Genomic DNA, 20,466 nt, shown 5'->3' on the forward strand with positions numbered 1-20,466 from the left:
TCAGATGGGCACCTCGTGATCGCGGCCGCGCCACCTCCCGCCGTCCACCACAGCCAGCGCATCGGCCGGCGGCCGTCTCACACAATGCTACATACAACATCCCATTCTCAGCAACAAGGTTTCCCAGCCGCCGCCGCAGGGTTCTTTCTGCCTTTCTGCATGCGGTATTCCTCCTGCCCTCCTCGCCTAAACCCATGAGACATACATACCTCCCTCCCTACCAGCCTACATACCACCATGTGCACTACACTACAACACCCGAGGGGGTGGAGAACCTCAAAGACCCATGCACTGAGTTAAAGACAGCGAATTGAGCGACCTCCCCCAGCGCAACCCCCCCCCGGCCTGTCTCTGCCGCCCCCCCTCCCATGACCGCAGCCCTAACAGAGGTAACAGTCATTAACTAGTGTAGCGTAGTGTAGTGTCGCCCAGACGGTAGGGCGACCCGACTGGCCCGATTGACCGGTCGGGGTGGTGGGGGGGAGGTGTCTGAGGGGGTTGTTGTTGTTGAGGGGGTGGCGACCTGGGCCGCGCTGAGTCGCAACGGGGCCTGGCCAACTGGCAGAGATGGAATAGATTAATACGGCACCCACGCGCAGGTGCAGGGTAACGACACCCCCCTGGGGTCTGAAACCTTATTGTTTTGGCGGCGGCCTGTGGTTGGTGAGGATGCGAGGGGGGCGGTCGGCAGTGCGGTCAAGTGCCGGCCGGCCGGCCGGTTGATTACTGTGCGTTTGCAGCGCAGGACAGGGCAGTGCAGGGAGATGAGGCGTGTGTATTTCTCTTGTTGAGCTTTGCTGGCTTTGGGAGGTCACGTTAAGGGAGAGCGCAAACTTTCAGTTGGGGAATGGGGGGTGGAAACGGAGGGCGCCGTCATCGCCGGCGCTTGTGCCTGTGCCTCGACTGGCCCCCGCCCGCAGTGGTGCTGTGCGGGCGGTAACGGTGTGATTCCACATGGCCCAAACGGCGTGAGGCGCACTGATTCGTTTCCCCAAATGTTTCACGATTTACCAACACGACTGGGTCACCTCAAGTCGTCCTCGTGGAGACCCTTCAGCCGGCCAGGCGCCCACACAATGGGAACAAGTCACGAACACATACCGCCCACGCCCGCGGCGGCTTGATCTGGTGGTGGGGGTTCGGTTGCGCGGGGCGGTTCTGTGTAACAACGCGCGCCGAGAAATCGAAGCACCCCACTCACCCCCGCAACACCAACATCCAAACTCTCGCAGCTCATCCACAGCCCGTAGGCTCTGAGGCTGTTGACCGCCAACTATGGCTCCTTCGGCGTATCTCCCTACCTTCCCATAGGTCCTCGGCAACAGACCTCTGCAATGCCGGCCAGTAGCAGCCACAGCGCGAAGAGAACCCTCCGATCGCTCGCGGATTCGGACGCTATGTGACCCGCGGGCGTCCGCGGAGGGAGGCTTGAAGTGGCCGAGCGGGGTTTCGGTTCGAATGTGAGATACTTCCGGCTACGCCGGGGCTAGAGAGCAAGAGGAAGGTTGCGGGGTTGTCGACTTCCCATCAGCGTGGTTGCTGAGAAGGGGTTGGAGATGCCGAGTTCGGGATTCAGTATGTTCGCCATGTTCGCTGACCATGCCTGGCTGCCCTGGATAGGCTCCGTTTCTAAGGACCCTGCTCGCCGTCTGTGGTGAAGCAGTTCGTGGACCCGAGAGGACATACCCCATGTTGAAAAGCCTCGTAGATGTGGATAGTTACTGATCCTGGGACGACGAGTTTTCGACAAGAGCAGAGGAGTCGTCTGATGCATTGGGGCCGGCGAGACTGTTCTCGAACCTCGACTAAATTGCGCACAACGACCTAAACTTATCATTCCATTTCCTCGAGGAAACCGAGACCTCACTGTTAAGGAACGCCAGGCCACCGTACTGGTGACTTGTCAAGCGACCTTCGTGGTCAGAACGCCAACTCTCAAAATGATGTGGGGACATCTGTTTTCGGACATCACTCAAGGCTCGAAGAGTCGTCAAAGCGGGTGAAGGTCCCTGCCGTTCTGGTCCGGAACTTCGCTTCGCTTGCCGAACCGACCTTGCTGCCCTCCATGGTTGTCAATGCTTTCCGGTCATCAGCAAGGGTTCGTGATCACCTCATCGTCGTCGCGGGGTGCTGTGCGGCATGGCTACGGCGTGGGGTGAGGGACAAAGCGTATTCGGAGAGGGATGTGGGCGATGACGCGCTGTGATTGGGTTCATCGCGGACCAGTGGTGCTTCGCGCAGTGAACCACGGGACAGGCCGAGTCTTGGGCGGACCTCAAGCGCAGGTAGTGGTTCCACCAACCAGGCTCAACCCCTTGGAACCCTTGCTTCCCCGCCTCATCACCCCGCGTCCAGGGGTTGGAACGCGGCTGGAGAGTCAGCTGGTGCTCACTTGACCAGCGATCAAGGGCTGCGCAGCCGAGGACCGGGCTGTGATCAATGCACTGAGCGGTGTTGTTTCGCGCCCAGGGGGAAAAAAGCAAGAGCAAGACGAGGGACTCGCGCCGATGTCGCCAACAGTGGTTTGTGAGTTCAGTGGCTAGGGTTTGGAACGGACAGATTGAGGTGACCTCCCTGCTGACTTCCACTTGTTGAAACGGAACAAGGTCCGTCTTTGGCTGGGCAGTCTGATTCCGTCTTCGAATCACATCCCCGGACGGAGACCCGGGCATCACCGTCATCAGCGAAGATGCCCTGAGAACTGGATCCGCGCCAAATAAACGCGAAAGATGTTAGCCCATCCTCGCCGGATCTCGCGTCGCTCTGTACCGCCGGTGGAGATTCGACTTCATGGGAAAACCCACCAACGGAGCGCGCTGGGCTCCTGCACTGGTGCCAACCGCGAGCGCGATGCGATGCGGTCCAAGCGCGAGGTGTCCGGGCCATTTCAACTGCTGTGCCGGCGTCAGAAGGGTCTGGGCGTCATCAGCCATCCGCTCCATTCAACAAGGCGGCTCCTTTCACGCGTCTGCGGCTAAATGGGGAACTAGGGTTAGGCTGAGGGAACATTCTCCCAGGCTCTCAGCCCATCAGCTGGGCCCTCGAGCAATCGCGCCCAGAAGAGATTAACCGGGCGATTTAGCCTAGGCGGTGATGGGGGTGGCAAGCCTCACAGTTCATCCTTTCGTCCAGGGACGGGGCTGTGTCTGGGAAACATCCAGAGCCCACCGGGACCGAGTCGGGGCATTTAGGATATGAGGGGACGGGAATGAAAAGAGCGGGTCCAAGAATTTGACGAAAGGACTCTATCTTTCAAATCACCGATCTATCTCCGCCGCCATTCGCCCTTTGACGGGGTAAGAGCCCAGTCTCGCCGCCCGAAATGCTTCAGTGGAAACCTCGGGATAGAGGTAAAACCGTCGTCTCTCAAGCGGGGTCTGTTAAAATCTAAGAGACTAAAAAACAAAAAAAATGTCCTCTCGGGTCCACAAAAAAAAAAACCACCGGCAAAATATCTTTGCCCGATTCGCACGCACAAGGCAAAACTCTGCCGGCACTTGACAACCCACTTGGGCCGCGTAAGGCTTGATTTGGCAACCCCAATCCTCCCTCGTTCCAGAAACAGCCGGCCCCCAAGGCTTTGGTCGAAAACTGCCTGGTCTGATTGGACGTTTTTCCGTAGGCAAAGCGGCGGCAAAGCTTCACCGAACGGCTCACCTGCACGCCGGGACATGTTCCCATTGGGTTGTTCAATTTTGTGTTGTGCGACCCTGTGGCTGACGGTTGAGCTCGTTCGTCTGACCACGGGGAAACTCATTGATCATGAGGCCGGGGTAGTGGAACGGTCCGAGGCGGGAGTGTCGTAGCGCCGGGTGCTTCCCCGGGGAAGTGGTGAGATATGAACCTGGGAGTCAACGAATGTGGCGCAACTAAGTTCTGAGGTCAGCAATATATGCCGTGCAAACCTCCCGTGCGTGTACAGAACGAAGAAGGCCACGCCGTGTCTCTAGACTTGAACGACCGGAGAGGCCGGTGACGACATACCCAATGTCGCTGAGCGAGGGCATTGGAAACAGAGTGGTGAAAAGGGGGCTTAAGTGAGATGATGGAATGTGATGCTGACGGTATGCTGTCCAAACGCCAGATGTGGCGGTCTTACGGCGTCAAGACCAAGTGTATCATTAAATGACCCAGATCATGCCCCTTTCCTTCTCTTGAACGTCAGGAGTCGAGAATAACCCGGGCCCGAACGCGAAACCCGGCCAGCCGCGTGGTGACCATGGGGAACGGGAAACTTGTTCCACTGACTCGGTTGTGGGTTGGTATTGTCCCTCAGCCCGCGTTGCGCCTTGAGACTCGTGCCGGGTTTTGAATCAATAGTGCTGCACGACTCTTGGAGCTGTTGCTAGCGCAGCTGCACGCCTTCGGATCTCATTTGCTTGCTCGCGGCATCGGCGAAATTTCCACTGGGGTCGTACAACATCGTCACTTGGCTTAGGTGAAGGGGGTCATCAGGAGACGTGAGATTGACGGCAGCTCTTGACGCCGCGTTGCGTGAGCGGAGGGTGACACAGCGGGGGTATCGGTTCGTGGGAAACAGCCCACAATACCAATCCCCTCGTTAATCCGCGGCGCTGGGTTCAGGATGGTTGCACGACAGCGTTGTCGGACTCCGATTGAGGGGATGAGGGCGAGGAAGGTCAGATGGCAACGGAGGCCGTATAACTCGAGCATCTATTGTTGGTTCGGTTCAGGGTCGCCAAACCATCCTGAATGGCCCGGGTACCGTAGAAGCAGGCCACCATGTACTACCATAGAAGACGGGCTGAGACAATATCATCAAAGCTCTGATGACCATACGTACCTACCTAGCCAATAGCCAAGCAATCCGATTCGACACCGAGTAGCTGTGCCGTGAGGTGCCAACTGCCGGGACAAAGTCGACAAGTCAGCGGTGTGGTTCGGGTGCAAATGTATGGCCGCAGCTCGCGTGTCAGAGCCACATCGGTCTGGTTTGAAGGATTGATGAAGTGGTGGTCCGTCGCACATGGGATATCTGCTTCGTCGTTGTTGTCCTCGGGGGTTGTGGGCATGACCGCGAGACAAGAACTGGAAACAAGGAGAAAACAATAACTAGATGTAATAGATAAAATAAATGAATTTAGTAAAAAAGCCGATAATTCAGACAAAAATTGATTAAAGATCTCTCTAGATCGTCGCCCTTTACCGCGTGCAGCATCGTGTCTTGAAGAATCCCGGAAGGGAGGACAATCGATCGGATGCAGCTTGCCTTGTCTCTGCTTGCTTCGTACTCGGCCGAATCGGGTTCTGACCGATCCGCGTTGTCGCCTTACACAGATCTGGGCTGCTTCCGTCGGCTGCAATTGCCCTGGCCCAGATTAAATGAATTCCGTGGTTGTTGGATTTAGAACCATTGATGTTGAGTTCCGGGTTGGATGAAGAGAACTTGAAGGTTTGAAGGTTGACGTCCATTGTTTGGTTTGTGTGGAGAGAGCCCCACCAATAGCCACTGAAAAGCTACGATGATGGCCCATGGGACAGGTGTGGACCTTCCAGCCCAGGAGCCTGGAAATTTCCCCAGCTTCCCCAGATTTGAGAAATCAGCCTGAAAACACCGACTTAAACCTTGTTCCGAAAGTCGAGATACCTAAATGTTGGTTACTTCGAGCCATGTCCACGGTACTTCGCACATGGCGACCCGGACGGTGAAACCGCAATCTCGACTCCGGCTCGCCTTGCCAGCGAGCAGTATGTATTCGGTTCTACATAGGTAACGCTGCCCTGGTCAGAGAGGTGGACTGCCGGGCCGGGTTGGAGTACGTGCCATTCCCGCTGCTCGTCGCCGAAGCGATGCTCTAAAGTCCCGCAATTCCGGCGCAATTATCAGCCACGTGGGATTTCAAAGTGTCCCCCCAATTTCCACTCTGCGGGATTGTCTGGAGTCGTTCCCGAGACCCTGCGTCGCTCGCTTGCTCGGTCCTGATTGCCATTACTATTCTTCGGCGTGGAGTTGCGTCACAGGAAAATTCCAACTCCATCCAGCAACATAGGTATCCAGTGGTGGCTCGTCAGCGGGTGTCATCCGGGGAACGCAACAAACTTGCCCGCCGCTGCTGACCCAGACACCCAGACCACACAAGGTGCGTGTGAGTTAACGAGGGCAGTGAGCGACAACACATTTGCCGCATTACCCATCCATCATCAGCAACGGCCGAGCGGGGTCCGACCCGTGCGACAGGACAGAAGGCCAGGCTGGGCGAGCGGGCCAACAAAAAAAAACACAAGTCACTTGACGAGCGCCGCCTCGGTGGCACCACGGCGGCGGCGACCTCGCTTGCGATCCCGTCTCGGGCTTTCGTTATGTAGCTTCCTCATCAGGCACTGACTGGCCGGGCCGGTGGGAGAGCCTCGAAGTTGAGCGGGATGCGAAAAGAAAAAAGGGTGCTGTTGCTCCGCCCGAACATCAAGTCGGGGCAAAAGAGGGTACACATGACTGATTCCTGAGTGGCGCGGCAAGCGGCAAAGAACGGGCAGTTAAGGCAATCGACTGACTCCATTTTGCCCCGTCCGCCCGCCCGCTGCATTTCCGACCCGAACGTGATCTGCAGCCGAGAATCTGGGGAAATGGATGGGCAATTGTGTGGGAGATACTTTGCGAGAGCAAAAAAACTGGTGATCCCGTTCCAAGGTCACGACACTGGCATCTGGCCAGCTGTCGCCCGACTGACCACACCCCGAACAACGCACCTTACACGCGGCAGTCGCTGGAGCGGCCGATCCAGGGTCTAGTGTCTCAACAGACACACACACTTTCTACTAGGCTTCACCACTCCGGACCCTGAAACGACGCGCGACAGTGGGTGGGTGTTGCTGTGACCCTACCTTCCCGCCCACCGAGCGAAGATCATCAGGTCCATTTCACTCGACAGTGTCTTGGTCGACTTTTCTCGGGAAGTCAAGCCATCCATCCCGTATCCCGCGTGTCTCAGGCCTAGTCTAGACGAATGAAGCGGTGAGACATGGACGGGACGCTGAGGTTCGTCAACCATACTGTCTCTTGACGTGGTTTGTTGGACAGTTCATATCAAAAGAAGTATTTTAAGCACATTAACCGCACAGGGCTGAAGAAGAACTTCGATAGCCTTGTGACCCCTTCGTCTACATCGGCTAATGTAGACAAGTACCGAACGAACCTGCTGGCCAGAAAGAAACGGTCGCAACGGCGCCGCATTGCCGGTCCGCTTATGCGGGTTGCGGCTGGGCAGGCGGAGCTGAGGGCTCCCAACCGCTTCTCTCAGTCACCTCCGGCAGCTCAATTCGAAACGGTCGATCGGCAGCCGGGCGAACAATGAGCGGAACAGTTTACGGGCGACCCGTCAGCGTCCCATTGTGTGCTCTGACAATGCAGCCAGCGTACTCTGTACTTGGACAAACAGTCCGTGGCAATGCCACGGTTGCGATGACCCCGGATGCCAAGTCTTAGAGATCTGTTTCCTCCTGGGAACGGTCGCTCCCTGGTGTGTGCCACTCACCCTCGAGGCGGGTTGATACACTCCACAGAGACCCTGGAAAGTCGGCTTGACCTACGGCATTTGGCAAGAAAAAATAAGATAAATGACAAGATAAAATATTAAATCGGAAAAGAAGGGGTGTTGGTTTAATCCCTAGTCACGCAATTTGTTGTCCTGTCGTTTACCGGTGTGGGTTTCCCGAGTCAGTTGTCAGTGTTCTTCCTCTTGGTAACTGTCAGTGTTCTTCCTCTTGGTAACTTCTTTCGCCGCTCCTACACGGGGTTAACCCCGGCCAGCTAGGCCAAAGAAGGGGTTTGCCGCGAGGGCAAGACGAACAACACGTCACAAAACGCGCCTTTGCCCCAAACTCGGTTGTTTCTTCATCAGATGGACTTGTCAACTGACAGCAGCTCCCCTCTTCCCAGTCACGACCATGTGCAGAGCCGGCATTGCCCGGGATTCCCCGGGGGCCGAGGCGGGGCAGGGGCCTCCGCTCGTTAAATGCCTCTTCGCCATGGGGATCGGATGCCGGGCAGTGACCTCGGGACTCGGCTCAGACTAGCTGGGGGAAGTTTGCGAGGGAACCACTCAACGAGAGTTCATAATGTGGTGTTCTTTGGGTCTTTGAAAGGGAAAAAAAGCGGTAAAAAAGAAACAAATTTTTCTCGACTTGTTTGGTCGATGTCTCTCGATTGGATGTGATGCCCCAGTCCCTGGGACGCGGCGATGCAATAAAGCGGAGACGGCAGACGGTGAACCAGCGGTGAGGCGGGGACGGCATCACGGGCAAAGAAGGAATTCCTTGTCGGAGAAGCCCTTGCCGACCGTGAGGACATGGTTGATGGACCATGATGGAGCCGAATCGACCGCAGCCATGACAAGGGAAACGGTTTCGGCAGATGCCTCTTCTTCTTTCAAGCTGGGTTGAAGGAGAAAGGCGGATTACAACTCAATCCATCTCCATCCATACAAGCACAGTAATCGACATGCAAAGTCGATCAGTCTTCGTAGGGCCGGAATGACGGACAGCTGGCCTAGCCGCAGACGCAGCGTTCCCAATTGGAGTGAGTTGATTTGTTTTCGCCTCAAACTCGGCGCCACATCCGTCACCTTAGGAAAAAAAATGCCGTCCCGCTGCACGAGCCACATCTCATCTCAAGTATCCCTCCCCATCCAAAACGCACGTGGATGTGGGGTTGACTTCGACCTGGCAACGGGACCCACCACACGAAATCTGTTTTCGAGTGGAGGGGAATCAGGCACGAACTTGTTGGGCAGCTGGACAGAGGGCTGGAAATGGATGCCATTTCCGCCAAGCTGGCAATTCCCAAACTCCATTCTCCATTGCGCTCGAAGTCGTCAAAAAACCCAACCGGTGTCGTCACAATGGAGACACGTTCCACTAGGGAGTCGGGCCGTCGCCGATGCGCAGCAAGGAAGATGATGGACCGAGGGAAATAATTACGCCGGGTCGACGGGGTCCAGGGCTCCGCAATGTTCTGGAAACCGCCGAGAATCCTCCTTCGGACGAGCCAAGATAAAATCACGGGCAATTTTTCTCTCCACACGTGCCGGATAAATTTCGTCATCCTTTTTTGACAGCTGCGATGCGATGCGAGGCCGGGGGCCTGTGAATAACCGTCGGGACGGAACTGCGGGGAGGGTCGATTTAAGCCCGGGTCTTTTTCATAAAAAATTCTCATGGGATCCATGGGTTGGAAGAACGCCGTTGCATGGAGTATTCTTCAGATGCGACGATGCCATTGCAAAGTCCCCGAGACACGAGTCGGGAGGATGTTCGAGGTTCCGACCAGATGGACGGAGTAACGGCGAGAACGGTCCAGTCCAAGGCCTCCGAGTCTCGCCTCTGGTCTTCAAACCCGAGGTGAAGGCCTCGCCTTTCTCTTCTGTGGGTATGTAACGTCGTTGAGGCAGGGGGAGTGAGGTGCTGACCCGTGCCAACGACCGGCGCCGCGGCTCGGTTCGCGCGTGCGGCGTCATCGGTCACCAAAGACGTTGAAGTGCCTGGCTTGGCGCCCGAGACGTTTGCAAGGATGTAACGTCCAGGGGTGTGGATCGGGGTCGACCTGCATCGGGGAAAGCGTTCGGCGTTCCTTCGTCAGGTTGCCGGCCCGTGATGAAGGGGCATCATGGCATGTGTTCCCTTCACCTTATGACACAGTAACTACACTATCTGAAATGTGTGACGCTGTGAATTCGAATGACGGTGATTGGCGCTTGCGCACACCTGCTCGCCCTTGGCCTGGCCGACTTTCGCCGACCTTTCGTGAAATTGTGGCGGAAATCTACACGAAAAGGATCCGTTTCGGGCTGCGAACGGGAAAAGACCTCTGTGTTGGCTGAATTTACCTTGGCAAGTGGGCGATAAATTAAGCCAGACCGCAAAACTGTCCCACCACCAGACACCACCATATCACTGCAATTCAACAACCCCTATCCGCTTAAGGAATGCGTTGGAATCAGAGGCAAAGATGTCAGGGAATTGAATAGACTCGTTTTTGAAAGAATTGCGAGAAAAGACTGGCACAAACTGCCCTCTTTCGTGGTGGTTGATGGTGGTGAGGATGTTTTGCGGTCTGGCTTAATTTGTTGCCCACTTGCTTGGGTATGTGCATGCGCGTTTGTACTTTGGGTATTTGTTTTGAAGCATGACCAACCTACCAAGTACGGTTTGTAGGTCATCTCCGGTTTGCCCTCCGTTTTCTTGTCGGTGAGACTTGACCAAAACCTCCCATCCCCACCGTTCCCGGGTGGGGGTGTAAACTCGCTTATCTTGGATTCCACATCTCGATACGCGATGCTTGTTGTCTTCAATATCGGCTGGCGCACTTGCATCGCCATTGATGTTGTGAACGCATGCACTGAGGAGCTCAGGGGGTTCAGCCCAGGTAAATCCAACACGGAAAGCAACTCCGGGTTTGTGATTCGCACGTAAACTCCGGTCGGCTATGCTCAGGTTATGAGCGGTGTCAAACATCCACCGCCCGTCAGCAGACAGACGAGACGCATCCGCAAAGCAGATCCCGACGCCGATACCCGACGAGCATCAGGTCCAATTTGATGGGGAACGATACGAACGTTGCACAGAAATCGGAGACTCTGTGTATGGAGATATGTACTCAGAGCACCTGGCGCGGATGAGGCTGGCTGGCCGGGTATCTGTGCGTGCTGCGTGTCAAACCGCGGCCGCACTGACTGGTTGTTCGTTTGGACCCTTGGGAGGATGTACTGTACTCGCCTTCGAGGCTTGGGTCGGTCGCGGTGTCCAGTTGGCCAGACGGCCGGCCTTGAGGTCGCACGGCGGCTTGCTTGGCCAGATCCTCATAAACGCAGCACATAGGTACATAGGCAAGTAGTTGCTTACATCCAAGTCACCAAGTGTACTTCGTACTTCGTATGTATGCAAATGCAGTGCAAAGCTGTGGCAGAAAAGCGTGGTGGGAGGTTGCGTAACGAACGGCTGCATCTCCCAACCCCTGTCCTGAGGGAAGCCGCATTGGCACAAGCCAAACATCGGGACTTTCTTTGGTTCTTTCGGGTTGGGGGTCAAGAATGTGGGGGTTGCACGAACTTTATCTTCCGACTCTCATCAGTTGCAGGCTTTCGATGTTGGTTCTTCTGAGACGCGTTTCGACGGAGTTGACCCCTGAGCGAGTGCGGCGCAGTGACGACGCCTCTACACTAAGAAGCCGGGACGGGCCAGCCTGCACGGTCCGGCCGGCCCTCAAGTGTTGGCGGGCATGTTTCGACTTTCGCTTTTGGGGATTTGTGTCTGTTCATCCGTAGAGAATGAATATTTTTTGGAAACGGACAGTGAGGCTGCATGCTTTCTCCGTTCGCACATGATAAAAAAGGGGTCCGTTGCTGCAGCTGCGCCGTGTGACCCTATGGGGCTGGCTCCGCGGTGTCGGGTCGGTGCTGTTTTTTATTAAATGCCTTGTTTCGGGACTGTCACTTCCAGGTTGCGGAGGCGTTGAAGGTGACGGCTGTCCGATTCCCCGCGGTCGCAAACCTTTTATTGGTACCCCGTTGTGCGGTTGTCACTTTTCAGTTTAGCCAGACGCGGCGGCCGAGGACAAGTCACAGGTTCCTGGGCGGTCTTTTGGATCTGCGACGCAGGAGACTGCTGGGGATCAATACTTGCTTCTTTTACTGTTTCGCTTCCTCCAGTATGTATTTGAAAAGATACGAATAAAGTCCTAGACTTTTGGAGACACGGGCATGCCAGGACAATTTCAATTGCCCCCGGCTGGACTATCGAGGGATGGTTCTCAGACTGGAGACGATCGGCTGCTTGGACCTCACGTGGCGAGCAGTACTTGCCCAACTGGTTGCCGTCGTAATTCGAATGAGATGCTGGTTGAACCACGTGCTGAGCTTTGCGGACATTCGGGGTTCAGCACCAAAATTAGATGCCCGAAACTTCCAGTTGTTGTGACCGAGGCAGCAACTAAGGGGTGGTGGTTATTGAATCTTGATATGTGGTAGGGGTTATTGGACGTGGGGGGCCAATGTGCGCCATCGGGTTCTGGTGGGGTGGGGGAAATGCCCGAGTTTGTGCTGGCCCTCTCATCAGAGGTGTTTCCATGTCGTTGTCTAGACCGAAAGTTAAGCAAGGAGGGAACTCACCCATCAGGTCTCTCAAAAATGACTCGCATACCCAGTTTCCCGGTTTGCTGATTGGACAAGAGGCCAGAGTCCATCCAGGTGAGGGTTGGATGACCGCCTGATACGGCATCTTACACACATCGAGCCATAACAATTTCAGCCTCTGGCCCTGTTTCCCAGTCAGGGTACAGGGCGTTTTCCGCGCAAGAAATTAGCAACGGATGTGCCCGAGTTCCGGGATGATGACGACAAAGTTTCCACGATTGCTTCCGCCGTCACGACATTTCACCAGACGAGGCGTTGTAGTTTGCCAAGAGAGGAGCAATTTCGCATCGTCCCAAAGCCACGGCGTCGCAACCAGCGCATGAACCACAGCGACGGGAAAAACTGGGGTCTCCGCTTTTCGTTGCGGGCGCCGACAAGGGAAAGGCGTCCCAAATCCGGCAGGAGGCGTCGTCTCTCACACCACCAACTCACACCGGGAGCACTTCCGCGAACAGGGATCAAAGTGATATCGGGCTCTGGGACACCGGAAGCGCCACCCGGCGTTGGTGAGATTGCGCCTTAACAGGGGCTTTCGGTTCTTCGGCGTGGGGTGGCCGACACCAGCCACGGAGGGCATCATGTGAGGGTAAAACGCCCCTTTTGCGACACGGCGTTGAAGCCCCAACATGGATTCCAATAGCCATGTAAGGTCGTTTTGGAGCCATCGCAAGGCGTGGCTATGGGAAGCGGCTGGGGACTGTAGGGCAATGTTGAAGTACGCGGGAAGAGGTCTGTCGTGCCGGAAGTTGGCCGCGGCGATCGAGACGAACAGCGCTGTGACAACGGGATCACGAGGTTGCGAGGAAATCATCGCCCAGAGAACTGGCGCCTGCTGGGCTCTGAAGAAGAGCCACTTAGCGCCCGCCATCCCGGCTGTGTCAGCACAACACCACCCGCGGCTATGAGTCTGGCCATGACCCCTGCCCATACGCAACAGACCTCCTACCAAGCAAGCGACTGTTGTTGTTGCGAATTGAGATTCCAACACCTGAGCAGGTATGCAATTGGGTCGTTCGAATGCCCAACTGATCGTGGAATAAGCACAATGGTGTGAAGGGAGCCATCGTCGTGGGCTATGCGCATTGCCTCCCCTGGCAAATGACCGGAAACAGCCACCTCAGTCGACAACAGGAGCAAGCAATTAGAGAAACGCGCTCGTGATCACGGACTGATGAGCAACAGGCACGCTGTCAAGCCCTGGAAACCGTGGGCCAAATTGAGTGGAGGAGAGGATTTGCGGGGAAACGGCCTGGGCTTTCCAGCTGAGCGCACCTGACTTGCTTTGACGGCGGCAAGGCTGCCTCCTGACTTGTCCGGAAGCTATGCTAGTTTAGGAAAGAACCCAAATCCAGTTTCCTTTGCCCCTTGCGACACTTGGAGAGAGCAAGGAAAGTACCTGGTAGTTGTCCGCAGAAGCATCAGCAGTAAGAAAAGAGATCTTTGGAGAGAGAATCATGGCTCAATGCTGAATTCAATTCCGACAGTTGCATACAGACATCCTCATATCCTCATAATCGCGGTTGAACCGGTCATTCGGGAAACCTCCCCGGATCTGAAATGCGACCCTGTGCTCTTGCCTTTTTGAGATAATCACTCATGCCCTTTTGGGGCTGGCGACGGAAAAGTGGGATATTCCTTCCGTTCAGAATGAGGCTGCGTTTTGCCCCGAGCGAAACGCCGTTTGTGAGATGCACATGACCTGAGGAAAAAGTACTTCTTTTCATGGCTTAGCGTTTCTGAGCGCGCTAGGCTGATTGGGGCGATATTATGCTACAGCTTACCCTGTTAAGAATAGTGGCTCAGTAGCGGGGCTGGGCCAGGGTTTTCGGTCCGTTCGTGCGAGGGAGATCGCTCGTCTTCGTTCCTCCACCAGGTCCTCCTTCATGGCCCTCCACTTCCTGTCCGTTTTCCCTGGGTTCGAATGTAGAACTAGCTGGCTTACAGATTTGGGAATTGGCAATGATATTATCATGATTGCAGAGATTTAATTTGACGCGTTGACCGTGTGATTGAGGATGCGAGAAGTTGCTCGAACTTTGGTGAACTTGGGCGGCCATATGGCCTGCCGAATGAATGTACTTCGGTACTTCGGTACGTACCCATTCTTTGCCCCCTGGACCCTGTTTCCATCACACCCTTTGCCACCAATCCCTCCCCCTCGGCTCTCCTGGCTGGTACGCCGGGGACTTGCGAAGGATTGTACTGGTACCGGGAACTGAGACCGACCAGGGGATGGAGGTCGTGGGTACCTGCCCTGGTAATTGCTTTTATTCACCGCGAATCGAACCCACATCCCACGCACCTGGCCCTGGCCGAGTGGTCGGCGCCCCGACAATTCCCTTATACATGAACATCGCATCCGCTCCCCACCACACCTCCCTTCTTTTCCAATTCTGAACTTCACCAACACTGCACCATACCGACACGCGAATTGATCGCCCGCAGTTCGTATATAACAATCGAGAACAGGGAACACACCGTCACGGACCACTCAACAAGTCGACTCAAGAGCCACGCTCTTGACGACCAGGATCCAACCGGACGCGACCTCGACGACTACCAAGTATTTACCGCAAGAATCGGCCACGAAGTCGATCCGGAGCAACTCGGCACCCAGACCGAAAACCGTTGTCGACATCCCATCTCATAGAAGGATCCGATCTTTAAATCCGGTCCGCTGTCGGCGCAGAGAGCATCCACCTCTTGACCACCCAGACGACGAGACGAGAGCAACATCCGAAGGCCGACGTCTACACCTCGAGTGGTGAAATCAGATTAAACTATTTTCTCTGATATAAGTTCGGAACCTGCTCGAGCATTCGAGCAACTACCACCCATCATGCCCATGTCATTAGAGGCTCCAGTCCTCCAGGTGGACGCAAATGTGATCCACAAGGTCGACACAACAAACCCCGCGAATCTCTTCAGCATGTGGACCGGTAAGTTGAATGGCAATGTTTGTGTTGTCAGCTAAGTTTACTGACTACAACGATCAGTCTTCGCAAGGTGTCGTGACTCAGTCGCCCAAGGGCGGCGGCTTGAGAATTTGAGTTGGCGCCTCTGGAACAGGGAGACATTTTGCTGCGAAGGCGAGGAGCTCCTCATCTCTTCGTGCGCTACCAGCCAACCGCGGGATATCCAATATCCTCGCGAGACAGTGGTCGAGGACCTGCCGCAGCTTTCTGGCAGTGTTGACTCCGTCGCCGACGAAGAGGCGGTTGATATGAGCACAGATACTACACCGGTCGATATCGTACGGCCGAGGATACAGAGGCAGGATTCATGCGCTAGCAGCCGGAGTCGTGGGCGCGAGCGTCATATCACCTCGGATGAGCTCGAAAAGATGGTTGTCTCTATCATGGAGGCCAAGCAGCCGCTCAATGCCCCTCTCCCTAACATCCCGCGCTCCCCGTCCAGCGAGAGCAGCGCACTCGAGCTAGAGCAATCAGAATCGACTGCTCAGGAATCCACATGCGAGACCTCAGAGGATGCCTTGACCGACCCGGTTCCCTCTCAACAAACCCCGGAGCCGGAACAGGAGGCGCAACCTCGGACCATTGTTACCCGCGGTTTCTCCCCGTCTCCCATTCCTGCGAGCCAAATGGCGTTGGCGGCATCCAAGATTCCGTCTCCATGCGCGATCCCCGAACCCACCCAGTCCCCGGCACCCAAGATCATCCTCCCGAAGAAACAACAAGCAAAGTTTGCGCTGGGCGGCTCCTCGGGATCAGACGAAGACTCTTTCAAGGACCGCGATCTGGAAACCAGAAAGGTTCCTGCCCGCCCCGGAAACAAGATGTTTCAGCTCGGAGGCTCTTCTGGGGACAACTCTCCTCAGGCCGCTCTACAACTGCAAAGGGCTGTCGCCACGAGCAATTCGCAGAAGAAGACGGCTTCGTTCAACAACCAAGTCGTTACACAGACTTTCACATCCTCTGCCATTAGTGACACCGAGGACGACTATCTGGACGAGAGCGCCATTGACGACGATGACGAAGACTGGGAGGAGGAGTCTGCTGAGGAGACCGGCAGCTCGGTGGGCGAGGACAAGATCCACTTCAGGCGCGTGGATTCGTCCGCGAATCTCCCGTCCCGGCGGTCACTCATCACCCTCATGCTTGCGCATAACGACCGCACTCAAAGGCTCAGCAAACATGGCGTCGCAGTCGACCTCGGCCATTCCTCGCACCAGGGCGACGCTCAATGGCCCGTCTCTGGTTGCCTCGCCGAATGACTCGGACGAGGCCCCGTTGATGATGAAGAGGGGGGGCACCGCACGCGCCCCGCCGATGCGCTCCATCAATGAAATTCCTCGCTCTACCGCGCAACCCATCAACGTCAACGCTTCTGGGATGCAGCACCACGCAGCCCTCTCACCGCGCACTACCCGACGAAACATGCTCTCCACCGAGCTGACCGACTCCCTCCGGAGAAGCCTTCTTCGCGAGCGGTCTGAAAAGGCCAAGACAGCCAACGCCGTCCTCAAGCGCCGACACACTTCGACCGATGTGGCGAACCTAAAGCAGTACCCGGAGAAGCCCTTCATGAAGAAGGATAAGGACGTGGACACCGACCCGACCAACTGGGACAAATACTTCCAAAACCCCTTCGCCGGCTACGCGCAAGCCTGGTAATAACTTAATGCCCATTCACCCAACCCGCATGCGCCTATCTCATTTATACATACGATACGATACCCGGGGGCAGCAGCCTCACTTCTGGCAGACGGTCATCTCTGCCGTGTATTACTTGGGCTCAATGAAACCGTCACGGTTTACGAGCAGATCCATCACTTGGTTGGAGTCCTAGACAAACAATATGGACGGCGGGTTCATCGCGGGTTGCTTTCCCACCATCTTTCTTTTTTTTTGCTTTTTTTCTTTAATCATTCAGCGGCGTTTCTGGTCACAATGATACCATGGTCTGCATTTTATTACCACTCTCCCACACTTCTGCCAAGAAGAGAAGTGTGTATTCTACCACGGGTGGCACCCGTGGGCAACCGCGGGGTTAGCACTCTTATTTTTCGATGCTCCCGCATTTTGTGCGGTTTGATGGCGGGTTTGGAGCGGGGCCGCATGAAAGAGGGGGTGAAAACGGGTGGAGGGGAAACAAAAAGGGTCTACACAGCGAGTGGTTGGTGGAGTTGTTCATCAAGACCCTCAAAAGTCTCAACCAAAGATGCGCTGCCTGTCTACTTTGACGTTACCGTCGCAAAACTAAAAATTTCAAAAGTCATCAAAAAGACAGCCAAAACAATCCAAAACGTTATCTAAAACACTTCATATTCCCTGAGTGACATGATGGCTGGCCGCTTGCTAAGCTTTCGAAAGTGTTCTCTCTGTCCATGTGCCGCCATCCCTTCAGACGTCACTCACATACATGTTCGTCTGAACAACATAAGTTCGAGTCAGGCCCACGATGGATTGTGGAGATCCCGGGACCGGCTTCACGAGTTGCCGTCAACCGCAGTCCTTCAGGTCCTTCATCACACGATTCCCAGATCTACAACGGGCCTACGGTAGACGGTTAGCCTGGAAATCGCTCGTTTGTTTGTTTGCTGGTCGGTTAGTTTATCCCTTCCCGCTGACTAGTCGCTGACTAGTCTACTGTCGTACTCGTATTCCTCTCTCCATCCCTTCCCTCGACCATTCTGGCCAGACGGCGTTGGACGGCAACCTCCGTCGCCGCCACCGATATGTCTCACATCTCGCGTCATTCACCTCTCATCCCGCGTTTTCTCGATCGCTTTTTTCTTGTTTTGGCTTGGGGTTCTGGGCCCCTCCGAAAACCGTTGGGGCTATCGCATCAGTGGCTTGCGGGTACCTTACTCTTGTCTGGGACAAAGGCGATCTGGGGGCGGGTGTGAGGAAGGTGGTGGTGTGCCGACGGTTGTCGGCTTAGGGGGCGAGGGAGGGGGAGGGCGATCCAGATTTAGGAGAGAGACAAATACATAGTTAGTAAGGCTGAGGCAGTTTGGCTCGCCTTGTCGTCTGTTTGTTCTCAACCGATCCGGGTGTATCTTGTTGCCTGGCCTTCTTGCCTGCCCTGGACATGGACTTGTCCGGTCCCGAGACGGGGTAACTTGCGGCCGGGAGGCGGTTTTCTCCCTTTCTTTCGTTCTTTTGTGGTGTTGTTGGAAGCTGGCGTGTCTTTGTTGTTTGTGCCACGTGGGAGAGAATTGTTTGGAGAGTCATGTGAAGGCGCCCAGGATAGGGGTAGAGGGTACATGCCGGCGTGTACACAGATACCGATATACGTACATTCATTCTCATCGCAAATTGGGGAGGATACCGTTGAAGTCTGCGAGATGAGCTCGTGCTTTTTGATGCCGGTCATGCTTGTCGTTGTGTCTTCTGAGAGTCGGTCGATGTTGAGTTCGGCATACTTGGCAGGTACCACACTTCGATTGACATGATGTGCCATCACCACCCACCTCCACACCCCCGTCCTCCCCGATCGGATCGAGACCACACCCGATTAAGGTACATACACACTGTGACACCCATGCAACACTCCCGGTAACACTCTCTGGTGTCACTTTAGCCAATTTTACCGTCGGCCCAGGCCTCTCGACCTTCCACTGTCACACCGGACCACATGTTCCAAGGTTTGACAGTTAGGTAAGCCGAGGTGAGGTCACTGAAATGACACTTTCCAGGTTTTGACGTTTCCATTCCATGGTTGTCACCGGGGCCGGTTCCGTTCCGTTCTTTTGCAGCAGGGGCACCGGGCCGACACCGCAACACAAATCACAGAGTGTCACCGGACCGTTGGCCAATTTCGCGGCTTCATTTGGCAGCCGGAAGACAGCAGAGATGAGAAGAAAGCTGTTGTTGTTGGGGTACACGTACCGAAGTGGGTAGGTCTCCCAATCCCCACATGCAAACGGTTCAACCAGATTGTCGTGAAGATCTTGATGGTCGAGATGCTTGGCGGGCAGGTCAGACGACATGTTTTAAATGTGCGACCCTAGGCAATTGCAGCCGAGGAAGCGAAGGGATGCCGAATTAACTAAGGGAGTTAACGATTGTCAATCCTTGTTCTGTCGGGGCCTTTCGAGATATCCTCGCGCGTTGAGGTATCCTCACAGCACGTGAAAATCGACGATGGGATCGGCGGTAGCCGCGTTTGGTGTTCAGCGCAAGTTCCGGGTACGATTTCTTGTTGCGGCGATGTTTTCCGCTCCATAACAAAACAAACACGACGGGTTTGCATGGGTAGCCCCTTTGCACGTTCACATGTCTATCCAGGTTTTAGCGACAAACACACGAGACGAAAAGTGACGCCATCGATCCCTACTGAAACGGCCCCCTAACCGTGCAACGGTTGCTGATCGCACTAACTCCTCAACGTTGACGCATCGCGCTCCGGGGACCCCTCATTCTCGGTGGGTTTAGTGAACGGAGCCCCGAAAATCGTCTCTCTTCAATAACCAAGGCAGGCATTGATGTTGTTCAATTCGATCGGGAAAGGGTTGGTTTGCGACATTGGCAAAGACAGGTGATCCTGGATTCCACTTCGCTTAACCCAATTGTCAATTGATGGGTTGACTTTCGCCTAGTATGAAGCAAGCGTGGTTGGGGTCCAAGTGAGAGTGGTTCTCACATTCGCAACTCAGTTACCGCTAGGACGAGCTCGCGTTCATTGTCGAAATTTGGAGTGCTTCAATGAGGGACCAAGAGCAACTCCTTCGACGAATCGGCGCGTGGAGTGGCTGGTTGGGCGCATCTTCATGTCAACGGCAGGTCGTTACGTTTTTCAAGGTTTCCAGGTTGCCCAGGTAGGTACTAATGCAATATTAGGGGCCCCTGTAACTCAGCCCTGGAAATACAATCGGGCCCTTTCTTAATAATTCCAATATGAAAACTGAATTTATCTCTATTTTCTCTTAATTCTGTCTCGAGCCTGGACTATTTGACTGGGTTTGGCCCACCACAACATCTGCAGGCCAGCATGGATGCTTGGTTGGATCTCGACTTCCGCAGCGAGCACACCACAAATGCATGACAGCTAAGGCCCCACTCGCAAACGGAAAAAAAATGAATAATAGAGGGGTAGCTTCTGCCTCAAGCTCACTCGTTTCGTTCATTTCGGTTGGGCAATGGGAGCTGGTGCGTTGGCAAGGGGCAGGTAGAGGAGGTGTTGTGTTGCATCATTCCCGTGGTAGGGCTTATCGAGGACTGCCCGAATGTGTGCCCCGCCACGGCAAACTCCCTCTCGAACAGTCGTGTACAAATCATCGCGTGTTTCGCCCGCTCACCGACTTTTGAGGCTGCAATTTTACGCAAGGCCATGACCTCTATCCGCTCGGCCTTGG

At 55.3% G+C, this 20,466-nt stretch overlaps 4 protein-coding genes across 4 annotated transcripts; 2 read left to right on the forward strand and 2 right to left on the reverse strand.

Moving 5' to 3' along the window:
- Positions 1 to 239, reverse strand: CHGG_09213 (uncharacterized protein; the record flags this gene model as incomplete). Its single annotated transcript, XM_001227139.1, has 2 exons — positions 1 to 87; positions 234 to 239. The coding sequence occupies 2 exons, from the start codon at positions 237 to 239 to the stop codon at positions 1 to 3; spliced, it is 93 nt and encodes a 30-aa protein (XP_001227140.1).
- A 5,244-nt stretch (positions 240 to 5,483) lies between these two features.
- On the forward strand, positions 5,484 to 7,313 carry CHGG_09214 (uncharacterized protein; the record flags this gene model as incomplete). The annotated part of the gene is made up of 5 exons (XM_001227140.1): positions 5,484 to 5,502; positions 5,732 to 5,777; positions 6,004 to 6,101; positions 6,782 to 6,821; positions 7,040 to 7,313. 5 exons carry the CDS (start codon positions 5,484 to 5,486, stop codon positions 7,311 to 7,313), a joined length of 477 nt encoding a protein of 158 aa, XP_001227141.1.
- Positions 7,314 to 13,923: 6,610 nt separating this feature from the next.
- CHGG_09215 (uncharacterized protein) lies at positions 13,924 to 14,249 on the reverse strand (the record flags this gene model as incomplete). The annotated part of the gene is made up of 2 exons (XM_001227141.1): positions 13,924 to 14,057; positions 14,246 to 14,249. The coding sequence occupies 2 exons, from the start codon at positions 14,247 to 14,249 to the stop codon at positions 13,924 to 13,926; spliced, it is 138 nt and encodes a 45-aa protein (XP_001227142.1).
- Positions 14,250 to 14,985: 736 nt separating this feature from the next.
- On the forward strand, positions 14,986 to 16,780 carry CHGG_09216 (uncharacterized protein; the record flags this gene model as incomplete). The annotated part of the gene is made up of 3 exons (XM_001227142.1): positions 14,986 to 15,085; positions 15,143 to 16,182; positions 16,313 to 16,780. 3 exons carry the CDS (start codon positions 14,986 to 14,988, stop codon positions 16,778 to 16,780), a joined length of 1,608 nt encoding a protein of 535 aa, XP_001227143.1.
- Positions 16,781 to 20,466: the final 3,686 nt, after the last annotated feature.

This window comes from Chaetomium globosum, genomic scaffold (genome assembly GCF_000143365.1).
Source record: "Chaetomium globosum CBS 148.51 scaffold_6 genomic scaffold, whole genome shotgun sequence".
NCBI lineage: Eukaryota > Fungi > Ascomycota > Sordariomycetes > Sordariales > Chaetomiaceae > Chaetomium > Chaetomium globosum.